General features: G+C 38.8%; 1 protein-coding gene across 5 annotated transcripts in view; it reads right to left on the bottom strand.

Moving 5' to 3' along the window:
• Positions 1 to 19,059, bottom strand: part of vib (phosphatidylinositol transfer protein vib) — a 148,811-nt gene that overhangs the window by 122,406 nt on the left and 7,346 nt on the right. For all 5 annotated transcript variants that reach the window (XM_067759137.1, XM_067759140.1, XM_067759136.1 and 2 more), the window contains exon 2: positions 13,394 to 13,613. In XM_067759137.1, the coding sequence (XP_067615238.1) occupies positions 13,394 to 13,410 (17 nt within the window). In that variant the 5' untranslated portion in view covers positions 13,411 to 13,613. The remainder of the gene's footprint in view (positions 1 to 13,393; positions 13,614 to 19,059) is intronic.

Below are 19,059 nucleotides of genomic sequence, written 5' to 3'. Positions count from 1 at the left end.
CTTTTTTCAAATTGATTTGCATAGTTTCGTTACAAAATTCATGGAAGTTTTTCTTAAATAATTGACGAAATTTGGTAAAAATTGTCACTGCCCCACATGCGTACACCAAAGGCCAATCGGTAGACACCGAACTGCATAGGGCGGCTATTAACATATTGAAAGCCCTCGAATGTAAGAAATATGCCTTAGAAGTCTTCTGGCGAGGGGCACCCCACAGGGCGGAGTATTTTCACCTCTGCTGTGGACGCTGGTCGTCAACCAACAACTCAGGAGATTCTATGTAGGTCCCGTAAAACTTACGGCGTACGCAGATGATGTTGCAGTTGTCACAAGTGAAAAGTGCCTTCCAACAATTAGCTCCTGAGGGATATGGAGCTTCGGGATACACATACCTGGGCAACTAATTCGGTTTGACCGCCAACGCTGAGGACGGATATAGTCTTGTTTACTAAGGGTACAAGTTCCATAATTGGACCAGGCGTAAGTTAGTTAGTTACACAAAATATGTAGGAATTATTCTAGACAGTAAGTTAGCATTACGGGAGCCCTAAAAATAACCCCGGAGTAAAAGTTACTCTTATTATTAAAGAGGCTAGTGATGGGTATTCCGCCTGGACACTGCTTTCTCGCGTGATAGCAGATGTAGGAAGACCTCTCTGAAGTTGGCAAGACAACTTTTACGTGGAAAAAAATTACCTATTGGGAAAATTGCCGTGAATTTGCCGTAATTTATCCGTGAAACAAAAAAATTTGCCGTGGCCATATTTTAGAAAATACAGGGTGGCACGCCAACTTCACGTGAAGTTAGCGTGCCACCCTGTATTTTGTAAAACGTGGCCGCGGAAAATTTTTTTGTTTCACGGATAATTCACGGCAAATTTACGGCAAATTCACGTGCAAGAATTATTTTCCTAACTGGTGTCTGAGGTGGTTTTCGAAAAGTGGCACGCTAACTTCACGTGAAGTTGGCGGTGCACCATAAAAAAAAGTTAAATTTTATTTTTTCGAAATTATATAATATGCCACTTACCTACGGCAAATTTACGGCAAATTCGTGTGCAAGAATTATTTTCCTAGCTGGTCTCTAAGGTGGTTTTCCGAGGGTAACACGCTGACTTCACGTGAAGTTGGCGTGCCACCCTGTATTTTCTAAAATATGGCCACGGCAAATTTTTTTGTTTCACGGATAAATTACGGCAAATTCACGGCAATTTTCCCAATAGGTAATTTTTTTCCACGTAAAAGTTGTCTTGCCAACTTCAGAGAGGTTGTAGGAAGAGCGGGTTGGAAGTGAAAACGATAGAGCTGCTGTATAGGTATGTAGTTCATAATGAGACAGAAGTCATAGATGCATCAACCTTCTTAACATATAATTCCTGGAAATTCGTGGATAGCCAAATGGAAATAAGGAAAAATTTATATCTTGATGCTTGCTCGGCATTTTTATTGGGTGACAATGATGCCATTCTTGTACTGTAGACTTTTTAATGTACAACACCGCCGGCAGCAGTTGTAGTTTTTTGTTGCTACGTAATGTTTAATTACTGCGTTAATTCGAGTTCAATTAACGGTCGTTATTTTGTTTTGTTACGACAGCGTAAGATGCTCAACCAAGGGATAAGTCTTTTCAGATTTTTCACCTTGCAAATTCGGCACTGTCAAGGACCAAATCCTCTGCGACCTCATTTAAAACATGCACGGGGGGAAATATCGACTATGTTGGTCATCCATATCCTTGGCATGCGCTACCGACTGTCATACAGCCAAAAATACTGTGTGTGACGTTCGATCAGGAAAAACATTTTGGCGCGCATGTGTCTGCAATTGTAAGTAAATCCCAGAGCGGTAACAAAATCCTCAAAGCTCTTCTCGGCAGCACTTATGTTAAAGGTAAAGAAACGCTCATAGCCACATATGAAGGAATTGGCTCACTGCTTGTATGCTACGCATCTCCAATATGGAGCCTACAAACAGTTTCTGTTGTATATCCAGAAACCTGGGCATTCAAACAGACACTGGATTGAAAAGGCCCCATCTGCCAGGAACTCAAGAAGTGTAGATTTTTCGAAACGTGTAGATTTTTCGTAAAGGTAAACCTCGTGTGAAAAACACCACCATGGACTTTAATTTGTGTATAAGAATGAAAAGATTTATTAGCAATATGATAAGAAGATTGGATAGGACAGCGCATTTTGTAGTAGGTTATAAAGCAGCATTTATCAATGTTAAGGCCCAACCTATTTCATCTGCACCAATCATCAGAGCAATTGAGCTCATGCTGAATAATTTCAAAGCCTGGGGATCTTCTCACCTCCTTGAGAATTTTCAAATCTTCCGCATACAAAAGATGACCATAGAGTTGGAAGCAGGAACTAGCATCTTTGATGAAACTTAAAAATAACAATGGGCCAAGTATTGGGGAGCCCCCAAAGACGCCACATAGAAAGACAGAGATGGCCTAACACAAACGAGAAACTGATTGTGAAATCCATTGAGTAAAGTTTACTCAGCAATAAAATATGGCCGACAGTATAAAATGCTTTTTTGTTTGTTTACTACTGTAATGTTTTTTTTTTTTGAAAATCGATTAGTTGGTATTCGACCTCAACATAGCATGTATCCCACTAATTGTCAATATTCGAATAGAGACGGTTTCATATTGTGACGAATATTAGCATCACTAAGCTGATACTAAGCAACCAATCGTATGTGCGTAAACAAAGCAATCCTCATTTACACACATACATACAAGGCAACGAAGAGATACTCATAAAAACATGTAATCATCAGCCGAAGTAGTACTCACGCATACACAAACTACAAATATACATGTGCATATATGGCTGGTAACCAAGCATGAAGTTCGCGAAATTACTAGACCTTAGGAGAAATGGATGAACGAGGAAACCGATAGTATAAAAGCTGCGCAAACTGAGGCATGACTAATCAGTTTTGATTTAAGCACGCTATTGGTTGTGAAGTATAAGCGTTATTGTGAAGTACTCTCAAAGTTGTCTAATAAAGACCATTTTGTATTATTGAATATTGGAGTTATTTATTCAACAGTTTAGCGATTCGAATGTTAGCAGAAGGTTTGGAATAAGCGGAATTCCCCAAAATTCGTTACAATATGTTAAAATTTCATAGATTGGATTTTTTGTCATAAAAATTTAAATAAAATTAAATTGTTTGCTGCAAAAGGAGTTTCCGAAATCGTAGCAGGGTAAATAAGTTCTTCTCTAGTTCCGAGGATGTCAAAGTGCAAAATATTGGGCAATACACAAGAGGTTCGTATTCATGTAAAAGTTTAAGATTTAAGTTGTTTTCATGGTTTTCATTGTAAAATTTGATTAATATTTCATTGCCTATATGTGAACCGCAGATACCTTACAATAACTGCACAAATCGCCTTCACAAAACGCAAAACTCATTAAGAATTTACAACAAACTATTTTTTTTCGAATTGTCGTATCTGTCATTAGTCGAATGCAAACAAGTAATCGATTATTTTACTAAACTTTTGCAAATCGACTAATCGATTTTTCGAATAAACGATTATCAATTGCTCTTACAGACAGATTCTCAGGTAGTATCATAGCAATAAGTATATAAATAATCAACGCTTTATAACAGCTGTTTCAAGAAAGTCTCAATAAACATAAATAAAGGCATATATGTAGTCAGCTAAAAAAAAAACAGTATGATCAACACGCAAAGCGATTAAAAACAAAAAGATATAGATAAGTTAGTAGAAATAGGGAAAAGGTGGCAAATGTCTTCGATTAGCGCATTTGAAAGAGGTAAGCAATAAATGTACATAGAGATAAGGAAGACGTAGAAAGCCAATTACGTTTATCGATGCTTATTTGAATAATTCAAAGGAGCGCATGTCACGAATATTTAACAAGTAATCGAATTAGTGAACGCAAAAATAGGAATATGGTGCCTGGGTAATTAAAATAATTTACAAATTACAAAAATATCACGAATGACTCAATATTGTTTTTTATGAAACTATCAAGCGATATAAAAATTTTTGCTGACGATAAATCTACGTTCATAATCCAGCAGAAGCGTTGTTATATTAAAATTTTCATCATCAGCTAAAAGAAAACACGTCACAGCAACAACGCAAGTAGCAAAAAGCAAATGAAATAAATTTGTCAACATTATTATCTGTATGTAATTAGCGAGACATGCTCTAATTGCTTCATACAATTGAAGGGCTCAGAACCAAAAGGATCTAAGTGACATTTTTTTTTTTTATTTGAGTTATACCCATATTTGTATATTTAATATAGTGTCTATTTGTTGACAATGCGATGCAAGCCATTTTGGACATTTTAGTGCCATATATTTGCCAGGCCAAAAACGTACTAAATTTTATTGCATTAATGATTGGAGCCAAAAGGATCTAAGTGTGCACCTCCAAGCAATAAAATTTAATTGCTCGGTCAAAAGGACATGCAGAATTTTTTCAAGTATGCAGTTTTGTAGCCCTTTTAATTTTTGTATAATAAAGTGCTAAACTTAAGTTCGTAGGAAGTCTCGCTGATTTGAAAGAGGTGAAGAAGCTTCTGCCCTCTCTCGTCTGTGCCGCAGACTTGGGCTCAATACTTGACTACATCATCGTATAGCAGTGACAAAAAATCACGATTTTTATATGAATATTCCCCATGAGACAAACGTCAAAAATTCACAAAAAAAAGTAAATATAAGAAGGAAGATGAAAACGCAGAACTTGATGAAGCCCACGACACTCTTTTATCTGATTACGAAAATTAGACACACGGTGGTTCACAGCCCAAATCGTTCACCATGAAAAATGCAAATTTCAACAACAACTACTTCTTTTGACAAGATATAATAGTTTATAAACAAAATATTATGATAGTGATTAAAGTTTTGCAAAATTACACGATTTTGTTGCTGAAAATCGCCACAAAAAAATTTTGGTGTCCCGTAAAAAAGGACGGCCTATAAAACCGATTTAAATTATCCTTTCTTAAGTTTCTTTCCGGATTTGCTCTAATATATATTTAAGTATCGTAATTTAAGAAAAATTTAAAGATTTCTTGTATTAATAAGTCTTTAGGCATATCTGGGTTAAAAATAGCGAAATGTTTGCTGAACTGCAACTGTACGTTGTATATTTTCTGTAAATACTTAATATAATGTCACTATGCCTAATGTATGCCAAATTCGCGAAAATTTGCCGAATTTTCAACTTTTTTCTCAAGATTTTTAGAACTCCTTTGAGTAAGCAATTTTGAAGCCAGTAAAAAAGTCCCTAATTTTTGGCAATTTTTTTCTTGAGTTATACCCCATAGGAGTTTCTTAACGTAATTTTTTATATGGAAAAAAGTCCTTATCCTCGTAAGAAAAAAAAATTGCCAAAAATCTGCGATACATTCTACGAACTTAAGTTTAGCACTTTATTATACTGAAATTAAACGGGCTACAAAACTGCATACTTGAAAAAAAGGGATTAAAAGGCATACACACATATATAATTACTATGTACCTAAATGTTGAATAAAGGAATAGCAACAAAAAGGTAACACCAAGTAAGGTAAGAGGCCAATTACAAAGCGAGCAGCGGGCATTGTTGTTGTTGCAGCGATAAGGACATTCCCCGAAGGCCTTGGGGAGTGTTACCGATGTTGATGGTCCTTGGCCGGATGCAGATCCGGTACGTTCCGGTAACAAGCACCATTAATGCACCAGCCCGATCATCCCGGGAACGATTTGGTATGACCACATGAAACCTTATAGGCAATACCGCCTTACCACCCCCTAGATCCATAAGAAACTTGGGGTCAAAAGAGCTTCTGCTATCAAAGAAACAGGATTCGCCACGGGTAGGTGAGGTTGACAATTGGGTTGGAGAAGCTATCGGGCCTGTTCTGGATTTCGATTCCGACCAATTTATTCGGAATCGAAATGGATTGGTGTTCTGAATATCGATTCCGACCAGCCTTGGTCGATTTGAAAAGTTTTGCCTCTGAGCAGTCGGAATCGAAAGTAATTTGCCTATTAAGCATAGATAATTACATTATTGTTCCCACAAATAAGTTTTATTAAATTATTCATTTTATTTGGAAGATATATAACAACTTTTTGCTGGACTATTTGTTCATTTAGTATAACAAATCTTAATTTGAAAATTCCTATCAAAAAAAAAATTCCTATCAAGCTAAACAAAGCGATTCTGGTCGAAATGAAACCGACGTGTTCTCAATTTCGATCGATCGATTTTTGCGATTTTTATGCACAATTGCACGTCTTCTTGCCTCTGCATTTCCGAAAACCATTGGTGCTGGCATTTTGTTCAAATTTTTGCACAATTTTAATTTAATTTAACCCAAAATAAATAAAAACAGCTGTTTCGCTTGATTATCGACTCGAAATGAAAACGATTCGAAATCGACTTCGAATCGATTTGTTTCAATCGGAATTGAGAACACCAAAAAGGAATCGACTCGGAATCAGCCTCGTTTTACTTTTCAAAACGAGTCGGAATTCAGAACAGGCCTGTATATATTGCGCTGGCAACCCCTTGAAAGGGTTGCGCTACACAACCCCTTGACTCAATTTGGTATTTTAGTCGCCTCCTACGACAGCCATACCTGCCGCTGGTATATTCTAAGCCCCCTAACCCGCTGGGGTGAGCCGCTGACATTCGTATGGCTGAGTGGTTAGAGGCATCTGCCTTTGCACTAGTATAAAGTATGAATGTTGGAGATTTCGAGTTCAATACTCAGCTCCCGAGAAGCTAGCTGACGAAGAAGTGAATTTCAGAAACATGTCCTAGTAACCATCGCCGTTTGTAAACTTTATAATTTTTCTCTAATATCAATAAAATTGTCAAATAAAATATGTTTAAAAAGAATGTCAAAGAATTTACGGAAATTGACATATTGCGGTATGCTAACCGCTGCTAATGCCCTTTATAGCAAATTCTAAAAGTGTTTTGTTTGGCCGACTGCTTTATTCTTACTCTATTTTCGTCCACTTTTATGCAGGCACAGATTCCGAGCGTTGAAGTTTTGTGAGTGATTGCTTCACTCTCGATTAAGTTGCTCTCGATGGCCAGACCATTGAACCAAGCGTTAGTACAAGTCCATTTCGAACCCTTCTAGGCTTATCCTTCTAAGACACTTAGCACAATTACTCTGGTCATTTGGCCATCATGGATTCGAAGGGTTGATAATCCACACCGGCGCATCAACTCTCTGTTAGGTTTAATGTTCTCTGTATGATATTACTGAGTGTCTTCTCACTCAAGACAGGCATACCTAACCTGTTATAGTATCCAGATCACCGTTGTGCCAGAGTGGCGCGCATTTCGCTGGGGAGATGGCTTTCCTTGACAGCTAGTTTCAGCTATTTGACATTGACCATCCAATCCTGTAGGTATACTGGCAGGGGTGCTGACACATGTTGTTGAAGGCGTCCGACTTAATGTCTGTCTATAGGGGGCTAAGATACTTGGCTTGGATATCATAAGTGGTTCCAGGCTCTGGATCAGGGACTGTTATCAATCTTAGGCCGGCCATAGTGACGAATGTCACGCGTGATTAGTTATCACGTCCTGCAGGAGGTGCCCCTGCTTCTACTGATAATGGCGGATCTAGAGAGGACAACTCGATAAAACCCGCACCCCTGAGTCATTGTGCCGAGCTCAGGGGAGAGAGGACTCTTTAAGAGTCAAGATCGGTACACTACGGTGACGAACTGGATTGTTTAGGGCTTTTGATTATTGACATTAAATTTTGACTTGATGACTTTGGGCTGGTAGGTGCGGTATTCTGCCACCTTAGTAGGTCGGGGTGAAACCCTACCGAAATGGCTGGTAGGCTAATGCTGCCGTTAAAACCGTGGCGCGCCTCAAGGTACGCTCCGGCTCCGGCTCCTTCGCCGTTAAGTTGGTAATGTAGGTGCGGTTGAAAATTTTCCCGCTTCGCATCCGGTCTGGCTTTGTACGCATTACCCATAAGGTAATGCGTCAACCCTCGCGTGGCCTCCCTGCGTAGCATAGATAACCACGAGACCGTTGAAGGGCGACTACACAATCGGCTCCGGATAGCGGCTTTGAGGGGGAACTTTTTAGAATGGACACGACTAACACGAATCCGCCAAGGATGGGATGCGGATGAAGAGCGGTTTTGATGGAAATCCGTCAAATCAATCTTCAGCACTCTAAGGCGGCTTCCGCAAATTTGGTGCTCTGCCTTGAAAAAGGCGGAGTGGATATAGTCCTTGTCCAGGAGCCGTGGCTGAGTAGTAACGGCAGTAAGATTTCTGGATTAAGGCCTGGAAAATTCAACACATTGGTGCATGGGGAGGCAAGTAGGCCCAGATCCTGTGTGCTTGTTAAAAAAGAGATTAATGCTTTTATTCTCTCTAATTTCAGCAATGCTGACGTAACCACGGTCTGCCTCGAGCGAGGAAGTAATGAAATGTGGGTGGTCTCAGCTTACATACCCCACGGGGACGTAGTGTGACCACCACCTGCGATACTGGGCGAAATCACCGCTGAAGCAAGGCGGAGGTGCTGGCGTGATCACCGGTGCCGATGCTAATGCCCATCATAGAATCTGGGGAAGCTGGGATCCCAACACTAGAGGTTAGTCTTTATTTATTTTATTGTAGATGAGGGACTTTGTATATGTAATAGGGGGAATTACCCGACTTTTATTACTGCGGTAAGGGAGGAGGTCCTGGACCTCACCCTGGTTAGTAGAGAACTGGAAGGTCTGATATCTGGCTGGAGGGTTCTCAACGAGCACTCCTTCTCTGATCACCGATATATTCAGTTCTCGGTGAACAAAGAACGTCCCGGTAAAATATCTTTTAGGAACCCTAAAAGTACCAACTGGGCCTTGTATTGTAGGAAGCTGGGAGAGCTATTGCCTGCGGCGCCTACCGTTAGTTCGGGCCTGTCCGAATCTGAGATAGATGTTCTGGTGGAAAACTTCACCTCGGCAAGCAATAGCGCCTTTCAGCTGTCCTGCCCATTGAAAACTTACAGGGGAAAGGGCAAGCCGCCCTGGTGGTCGAATTCTCTTGACGACCCAAGAGCGTCCAGTCGGCGGCTCTTCAACAGAGCCAGGAGGAGTAAATTACCCTCGGACTGGGAGCTCTATAAGGTGAGTCTGGGGATTTATAAATATTAAATAAGGATAGCCAAGCGAGATGCATGGCGAAGCTTCTGCGAAAACGTAGGCTGCAATGAATCCGAGAGACTTAGAAAAATACTCTCTAGGAATCTAGCTCCTCTGGCGTATCTGAGAGATGATGGTGGGGACTGGTCGATGAGTAGCGAGGAGTCCCTAAAGCTTTTACTGAACAATCATTTTGCCGATGTCCCAGTTGCACAGGGATCTTTGCCTGCATGGTCGGCGGTCGTTGGCCATGCAGAAGTGCCTTCCATTCCAATACGGGAAAGTCAAATAACCTGGGCTATGGGATCGTTCAAGCCCTATAAGTCTCCAGGCCCGGATGGAATCATTCCTGCGCAACTTCAAAAGTCTTTGGGGATTTCCTGCCGCTGATTGTCCATCACCTTTACTAACTGCCTCAGGCTTAACTATATCCCGAAGTCTTGGCACACGGTTAGGGTTATTTTCATTCCGAAGGCCGGCAGAAGCTCTCATGTATCACCTTAGGATTTCAGGCCAATCAGTCTCTCGTCGTTTCTTCTTAAGACGTTTGAGCGGTTGATTGACCTGTACCTACGGGAAGGGACACCTCGTGGGTTACTGTCGGCTTCACAGCATGCGTACTGCAAGGGCAGATTGACGGAAACGGCTCTCCATTCGATTGTAAAGCAAATAGAGGGGTCCCTAGAACACAAAGAGTATGCTCTGGGTGCCTTTCTAGACATCGAGGGGATTTTTAACAATGTCTTTCCGGGGCAATCGAAAGGGCTCTGGTGGGTTTAGGAGCCGAGGCGGCTCTGGTTGAATTTATTTGCAAACTTCTATGCGGCAGAATTGTCGCCGCGGAGTGGGGAGGGGCCATAATTAATAGGAAGGTGTGCAGTGGCACGCCACAGGCGGGTGTCCTATCTCCTCTCCTCTGGGCTGTGGTAGTCAACGAGCTTCTTGTGGAGCTGGAAGCCAATGGTTGTCGGGTGGTTGCCTATGCAGATGACATCGCTATCCTAGTCAGAGGCAAATTTCTGGGCACCGTGCGCGATGTTCTGCAGGGCTACCTGGATACTGTGGCTAGGTGGGCTGAATCATGTGGATTGGCGGTCAACCCTGGAAAAACGGAATTGGTTCTTTTAACAAGGAGATATAAGATGCCCGATTTCAAAACTCCCTCGATTGGAGGGGTACCGTTGGTACTTTCTGATAGGGTTAAATATTTGGGGATTGTTTTGGACAAGAAACTGTCCTGGAGACCCAATGTGGAAGATCGGGCCAGGAAGCCCTCCTTTGCCTTGTACTGCTTCAGAGGGGCTATCGGAAAGAGATGGGGACTCTCGCCAGGAGTAGTACACTGGCTTTATGAGATGGTGGTCAAACCGATTCTCCTATATGGGGTGCTGGGCTGGTGGAAAGCACTGGACACGGCGAGCACCTCCAAAATGTTAGTGTCAGTGCAACGGACGGCGCTGATCGGTATCAGTGGCGCTCTCAGAACAGCACCTACCTTGGCACTGAACGTCATACTGAACATATACCCAGTAGATATTGCGGGAAAGGCGGCCGCGGCAAGGTCGTTGGTCAGGCTTCGTGATATGGGATATGGGCTTTCTGACCGCGGACACTCTAGCCTTCTTACCAGTTTCGACTTTATCCCGGAAAGAACGGACTATTGTATGCCGATAACTGCTCCCTATACAACCTTCACCCCAGTCATTCCACCGAGAGGAGTGGGGAAGAGGAATTATCTGGGGCATGGGGCCGGTTAACTTGTTCACGGATGGGTCGAAGCTGGATGGAAAGGTTGGTGGGCGGTATTTTGTCAAGAGCTAAATGTAAGCCGCAAGTTTAAGTTGGCTGATCACTGCAGTGTATTCCAAGCGGAAGTTGCTGCGATTAAGGATGCGGTGGATGAAATGCTATCTACTGCTACTACGGTTAGGAAATTTAACATCTACTCTGATAGCCAAGCGGCTATCAAGGCCTTGAGCTGAACTACAGTAAGATCGAGGGTGGTCTGGGAGTGCCTGGCCTCGCTTGCGATTGCATCGAATTATTTTACTATTAAGATTATCTGGGTCCCGGGCCATAGTGATATCCCGGGTAACTGTCAAGCGGATCTATTAGCCCGCAGCGGTACAACTGAACCGTATGAAGATGGCCGTAGGGATTTCGGGATCCCGCTGGCCACCTGTGGATTGCTGCTCCATAGCTGGGCCTCGAGTCAGCTCAGCAAACGTTGGGCGGACACCACGTATTGCAGGGTAGTAAGATCTTTCTGGCCGAAAGTTGATAGCAGGAGGTCTGCTGAAATAATTGGGTTCACTAAGGCTCATCTATCAATGGTCATTGGAGTTTTGACAGGGCACTGTCCCATAGGTATCCATGCGGTACGTCTCAATATACTGGAAACTGCATCCTGCTGCAACTGTATGGAGGATGATGAGGTGGAATCACCAAATCACTTTATGCTTGATAGCCCAGCTTTTGCCAGAACTAGGGGAAAGTACTTCGGTCGCGACCCACTTGGATCTCCCGAGGATTTATCCAAAGTTGAGATCGGTATCATTCGAAGCTTTATCGGTGCTACCCAACGATTCTCTAGGTAGCTAGATCTAAGTCACCGTTATTTTTAGTGTATGTGGTATCACAACGGACCTTCGTGTTGTCCAAGTGAGCTATCTTTATCAGGGCAGCTACCAGCCAACCTAACCTAATGTCTGTATATTACCATAGCATTAGCCTTCAGAACAAAGAAGGTTAGAAATATAAGTTCGTTTCTTATTTTTGATATGCAATCCACTTTTGTTATTCTTAATACTCTGGCGAACTAGAAGTTGTCTCTCATGATCGTAGCAAGGTTTGGAATAAGTTGATGTCCTGCTGCAGTAGCACTGCGTTAATGTCTCTCATCCAATAAGAAATGTAAATCATTCTCAAAGAAGCGCCCTTCCCATTTAACAGCTTTCTCCGAAGAGGTCTTTAGCCCGAAACCAACCTGATGGAGGAGCCTGCACTTTAAGAAGAACATGTTCCGTTGTTAATGGACATGAGGAAGGTTTCTTGTTACATGTACCTCTCCCTGCTGGAGCATAGAAAGTCATGCGTATTACACTTACGGGCAAATATTATCTACCTCAATTGTTTAAAACTATTTTAACTGAAAAGTGGTCGAGACACATGGCGGCCACATCTACCATGAGAGAATATCATCACCTGCACAACCAAATATTACGTTTATATTTTTACCTCATCACACATCATCACACGCCGTTTTATAAATAATCATAATAGCAATAAACAAGAAAAGTGTAGTCGAAAGGGAAATCCAATTGCAAACAAAAATAAAATAAAGTGGGGGTGACGCACAATCTTTACAATGCGAAAACGAAACCACCGCAACGGTGACAGTGACGCCGGCTGCAGTTCGCTGCGCAGCCACTGCGGTATGTGCTGCCAACGTTGGAAGGTGCTCTTATCTACAATTCTCTTTGAGTGCAAAATCCTGAAGTGAGACAACAAAATCGATTTGTCACAATTTTGCGCCAACATTTGCTCAAATGAGAGTATTTTTAAAGAAATTAATAAATTTATCAGTTGGAGCATAGTTGGTAGATCTTTTAGAATATAAACAAAAACAAAAATGGACAAAAATTTTATCTATTGGAGGGCATAAGTCGTGTTATTACAGTAGTGGGTATGTAGCATGTGGGTGGGATTCATGATCGAAATTTAGATTAGACTACCTTGCTGATTAAGGGGTGGTACGTTGGATAGCGAAACAATAGCCGTGTTTTTTAACACGCGCGTATACGTTTCGTTTGCGCGTGTTAAAAAACGCCTATCTTCGCTTAGATAATGCTTAGGAGACCCATCTAGCGGCTGTGGTTAAACAACTAGCTACAGCAACAGGGTGTACCGAAAAGCGGAAACGCAACGCTCTGATGGCCATAGGGTAAAACATATAGCTGAATCAGTTGCGATGAATTGTCGACACACATAGAATACATAGAATTAGTGTACAGGGTGAAACAAAGACACATATTTCAGTTACATCTGAGTATAATGCGTATTGAAATTTAGTAGGACAAAATTTATGCGCAGCAATTTCAGAGGTGTATTTATAGTTTGTCTCTTAGCAGTCAATATAAAGTTTAAGCGTAAACGGATATACGCGTGTTAAAAAACACGGCTAATAACAATAATGTTAGTATGTATTAAAAATGTAATATACTTACTATTCTTTGATCAGCATTTTTGTTATTTTTTTATGTTTTTGTTGCTGCTTTCGATCTAAGGGTAACCGTTGATTTTGTACAAGGGCAGTTAAAATGCAATTCACAGAGTTCGAATATTTTGCACTACTTTTATCACTTTTAATTTGTTTGTCCTCAACACTTCTTTTTAAATACTTTATTGTATGTTTTCCTTTATACTTTTAGTTTTAACTTTCTTCCTCTATAGCGTAATTAAAATGTAAAAGCGAAAAACGTTTATTTTTAACCAAAAGATAAATAAAATATGACATAAAATTCTCAGTTTCGCGAGAGCGCAGCAATGATGCCAAATCGAGGGATTTTCGCCCTTTTGTTGATTTTTTTATATTATAAAATTTGCTAAAAGTGGAAAAGCGCATCTCCGCCTAGAGCTTTAACTGTCAAGTTTTATTAAATCTCAGATTCGTACTTGCACTGTCTTCACTGTTGTTTTTGTTGTTATTGTAGCGATAAGGTTGCTCCCCGAAGACTTTGGGGAGTGTTATCAATGTGATGGTCCTTTGCCGGATATAGATCCGGTACGCTCCGGTAACACAGCACCATTTAGATGCTAGCCCGACCATCTCGGGAACGATTTATATGGCCACGGTAATTCTTCACGCCATCCCTCCCTCCCCACTACCAAGTTCTATGAGGAGCTTCTGTCTGTTAGTGAAACAGGATTCGCCGCGGATAGGTGAGGTTGACAATTGGTTTTAGAGAAGCTATATAACGCTGGCAACCTGAAGGGTTTCGCTATACAGCCCCTTGAATCTGGTATTTTAGTCGCCTCTTACGACAGGCATACCTACCGCAGGTATATTCTGACCTAACCCGCTGGGGTCAGTCTTCACTGTAGTTTTATTTAGCGTTTTATTTTTTCATATTGAAAAAACTATAAAATATTTGTAATGATTGAAGATTTAATGAAGATTTAACTTAAATCTTCTGCGTTTCGAGATTTAATTTTGTATGATAAAACTTGTAAGATTTAACGTTATATCTTTTCAGGTGCCTAAATCTCGAATAAAGCTCTAAGTGGAGATATGCTATAAGACCTAATTCCTAATCGTTAATTGTATAACTAGATTTCCCATATAAATTTTTCCGCTCGCTCATCGATAATTATGAGCAAATTTTAGAAATGCGGATTTTTTTCATAGAACAAGTGCCACCTCCAGAGCGTAATCTCTAATTGGAAGCACAAAATAAAAGAGAAAGGTGAAAATTGGACAAAAAATAATCTAGTTCCCAGGAATGGAACATCTCTAAACGCGTAGATTATCTATTAGCGATTTATTGTAGTTTAAGCACATGTAAACGTGGTCTAACCGTATAGGTTTTTTTTATTACGTCTCTTCCACACACACATTTTTTTTCCTGAGTACAACAAAATTACAACAACCATATGAAAATTTTCTACTTCTACTGCAAATATTTCCCGACAGTTATATTTTTCTTTTCCACAAAAGAAAATTGCATAAGTCACACTCAAAACATATTCAGAAAAGGATATATAAACAAGTAAGGAAGGTTAAGTTCGGGTGTAACCGAACACAACATACTCAGTTGAGAGCTATGGTGACAACATAAGGGAAAATAACCATGTAGGAAAATGAACCGAGGGAAACCCTGGAATGTGTTTGTATGACATGTGTATCAAATGAAAGGCATTAAAAGAGTATTTTATGAGGGAGTGGGCCATAGTTCTATAGGTGGACGCCATTTAGGGATATAGCCATAAAGGTGGATCAGGGTTGACTCTAGAATGCGTTTGTACTGTAGGGTTCTTATATTCAATTTGTTTATTGTTTATACTAAGTTATATTTATTCTACTTTAATATTTATTACTTAAAAATTTTGTTATTGTAAATGTAAAAAAAATATTGAATTTTCAGTTTTGATTTTGCTGTTTTTTCAAAAATTTTCTGGTTTGAAAATGATTCTATTTTTGTGGTGTTAGAAATCATACGTTAGTTTTGGTAATAAAATAATTTAAAATAAAACCAACTTCTATCTTACTTAACTGGATAACTACAATTGGCGATCTCTGCCAACATATACGAGATTGACGAGCAGTAAGACCACCAGAATTGCAGTAGGACCACCAAAATTGCACATAATCAAGCTAAATGAAGAGGTCACTAATGGACAACATAGAAGTCGCGTAAATAAACTAAATGGCAAAATAAGAATAAACTATCATCAGAATCGAATTTAAAAAAAAAACAAGAGAAAGTGTGCAGTTCTGTTTGCAGTTTCAAATAAATTGTGTCTTACAACTTACGCCATCACCATCAACACACTTATTGCTAAGGGTTGGTTATATTAAAACAGACAGGACAACAACTACACCAATAGCGGAACTAAAGGCAACTATCTATCCCAGGGAGATCTGATCTATCTCAACAATCAACTTTGTTAACAATTCATTATCCTCGAAATTTAAATAATAACGTCAATACTAAAGTCTATGAATAAGTGTCTACCGTAAATACAACAACACTTATTTGAATGCTTCATACGAACTGTGACAATTTATAAAGAATTACCAGTGTATAGAAGGATAACCGAAAATGTTGGGTAATATACAAATACTGGTGACGAAAAAGTGAGTGATTAATATTAATAAATTTGATTACACGTGGAGAATTCATTCATTATAAACCAAATGTATTGGTATATATATTGATGGTTTTATAACTTATTTATATCTATATATGTCATAAAGACATTTTATTTTATTGCATATACAGTGATGTGCAAATCAACATAACATGCGTTCTTTTTCGTTTTATATTTCCATGGACGTCACACATAAATAGTGTATTTTGTTCATTAGCATTAGTTTGGTGATTTGATAATCCAATAGAAGGCAGGGTTGTTCTATTCGTATTTAAATAATCAGTGGTGGACATTTAAATATGGTTTAAATTCAGTCGTCTGAAAATTAAGTGAATTTTCGGAGATAATTGTCAATCTATATATAATTAGATCATTTGAAAATGTGCCTTAGATACTTTGTCTTGCGTAAATAGAAAAGTTCAATTTGCATATCATTGAAATTTTTGATACAATTTTATTTATTTATTTTTGTTTTGTTCTTTCTTTTAACCCAGTTAATTTGTAGGGCTAAACATTTAAATTGTAAACTCCCTCTTTGACTAATTCAATATACATATACATATATAAAATGTTTCGTTCACCACAACAGAATACACAAGCACCTACACTTTCTAATAATTCAAATGATTCATTAATAAATATACCAAATAACACTTCTCAACAAAGTAATACAAATCCCTATGATAATTACAATCAAAACGAAATTTCAGCAACATCAGTCAAACTTCCACAATTTTGGACTAGTTGTCCAGAAGCGTGGTTTATACATGCTGAAACACAATTTAGCACTAAAAATATAACGCAAGAAAACACAAAATATGAACATATTATTACCGCACTTCCACAGGAAGTAATTTTAACGGTGTTAGATTTTATTCAAAATCCCCCCCAAGTTAATAAGTTTTCTGAGCTTAAGACAATTTTAATAGAAAGGCATTCATTAAGTGAAAGTTCAAAGCTAGATAAAATTTTTAGTGATTCTGAGATGGGAGATCGTAAACCCTCAGAATTTTATAGATCATTGATTTTACTTGCCGGTTCAAATTTCAGTGAAAATATTCTTAAAAAGATTTGGATAAGAAAACTTCCCAAAAATTTAAGTGCGATTTTAGCTAGTTCCAATTCAACTAATATAAATGAATTGACAAAACTCGCTGATAATATTTGGGAAGTCATAAATAAAAATGAAGTATATTCGGTTAACGCGGTTTCGAATTCAGTAGCGCAAAATTCTGTGGTTGAAAATTTGGTAAAAACTACTTCTTTGATGTTTGAAAATTTTCAAAAACTTTCTTTAGAATTATCTGAAATAAAAACTCAAGTTTATCAAAATCAATCTAGATCACGGTCGAATTCCAGAAATTATTTTAGAAATTCATTTAGACGTCGTTCCAATTCGCGTAATAATCCAAATTGGCTGTGTAGATTTCACTACAAGTTTGGAAGTAATGCCCGAAATTGTGAACAACCGTGTTCTTATAATAAAAATAAAGATTCAACAAACTAAATTCAACCGTTGTTGCAGCGACGAACAACGGTAATTTGGAATTTTCAACTCGTCGCTTGTTCATTTTTGATAAAGATAATAAACTACATTTTTTGATCGATAGTGGAGCAGAAATTTCAGTGTTACCATTGTGTAAATTTCCACATACGAAACGTACAGATATAATTCTTACAGCAGCTAATGGTTCAACAATTTCCACATATGGGAAAAGGCTTTTAAACGTAAATTTAGGTTTAAGACGTGAATTTCCCTTTACATTTTTGATAGCGGATATTGCTAAGCCAATAATTGGAGCAGACTTTCTTTGTAAATATGGTCTCCTTATTGATATGAAACATAAGCGATTAGTGGATCCCTTAACAAATCTTTCGGTCAATACCATTTCTTCTTTTTGTGACATTCCTTTACCAAAGTTATTTGCGGTTGATAATAAATTTACGAAATTATTAAGAGAGTTTCCGTCACTTTTTGCAGAACCAGATTATACGAAACCTGTTAAACATACAACAGTACATCGACTTGTAACAGAAGGTAGTCTTCCATTTTCTAAGCCCAGACGCTTAGATCCGATAAAATACAAAGTCGCTAAAACGGAATTTGATTTTTTAGTTAAAACAGGCATTTGTCGACCTTCAAATTCTTCAGTAGCATCTCCACTTCACTTAGTACCTAAAAAAGAGTTGAATGACTGGCGTCCTTGCGGTGATTTTAGGAGATTAAATATTGTAACTGTGCCGGATCGTTATCCTTTACCACACATACAAGATTTTAATATGAATCTTCGTAATAAAAATATATTTTCGAAATTAGACTTAGTTAGAGCATATCACCAAATTCCTATGGCTGAAGAAGACATTTATAAAACTGCGATTACAACTCCTTTCGGTATGTTTGAATTCATGCGAATGCCCTTCGGACTTAGAAATTCTGCACAAACTTTCCAAAGATTCATTAACGAAACAGTCAGTGACTTAGATTTTGTATATTCTTATATCGACGACTTACTTATTGCAAGTAAAGACGAAGAACAACATTTAAAACATCTGCGTATACTTTTTCAACGCCTTTCAGAGTACGGTTTAAACATTAAACCAAGTAAATGTACTTTTGGCGTATCAAATATAGACTTTTTAGGACATAATATTTCTGGTACAGGTATTCGACCTTCTGACGAAAAAGTAGCAGCTATTCGCAATTTCGAACGTCCGAAATCAGTTAAGCAAGCCCAAAAATTTATAGGCATGGTAAACTATTACCATAGATATATTCCAAAATTAGCGGAATTTACGAACAAAATTTATGATCTAATTAACAGAGCAAGTAAGAAACGTGATAAAACTTTAATATGGGACGATATATCGAGTGAAGCTTTTGAATGCATTAAGGATAAATTTGCATCTACGATATTGTTAAATCATTTTAACAAAGATGCCAAATTATCTTTAACAGTAGATGCATCTAATACGGCTATTGGTGGTGTTATACAACAAACGTATAATAACAAAATTGAACCTC

The sequence above is a fragment of the Eurosta solidaginis genome, chromosome 1, assembly GCF_040869045.1.
Source record: "Eurosta solidaginis isolate ZX-2024a chromosome 1, ASM4086904v1, whole genome shotgun sequence".
Taxonomy (NCBI): Eukaryota; Metazoa; Arthropoda; class Insecta; order Diptera; family Tephritidae; genus Eurosta; species Eurosta solidaginis.
This window is presented reverse-complemented; position numbering and strand designations above follow the sequence as displayed.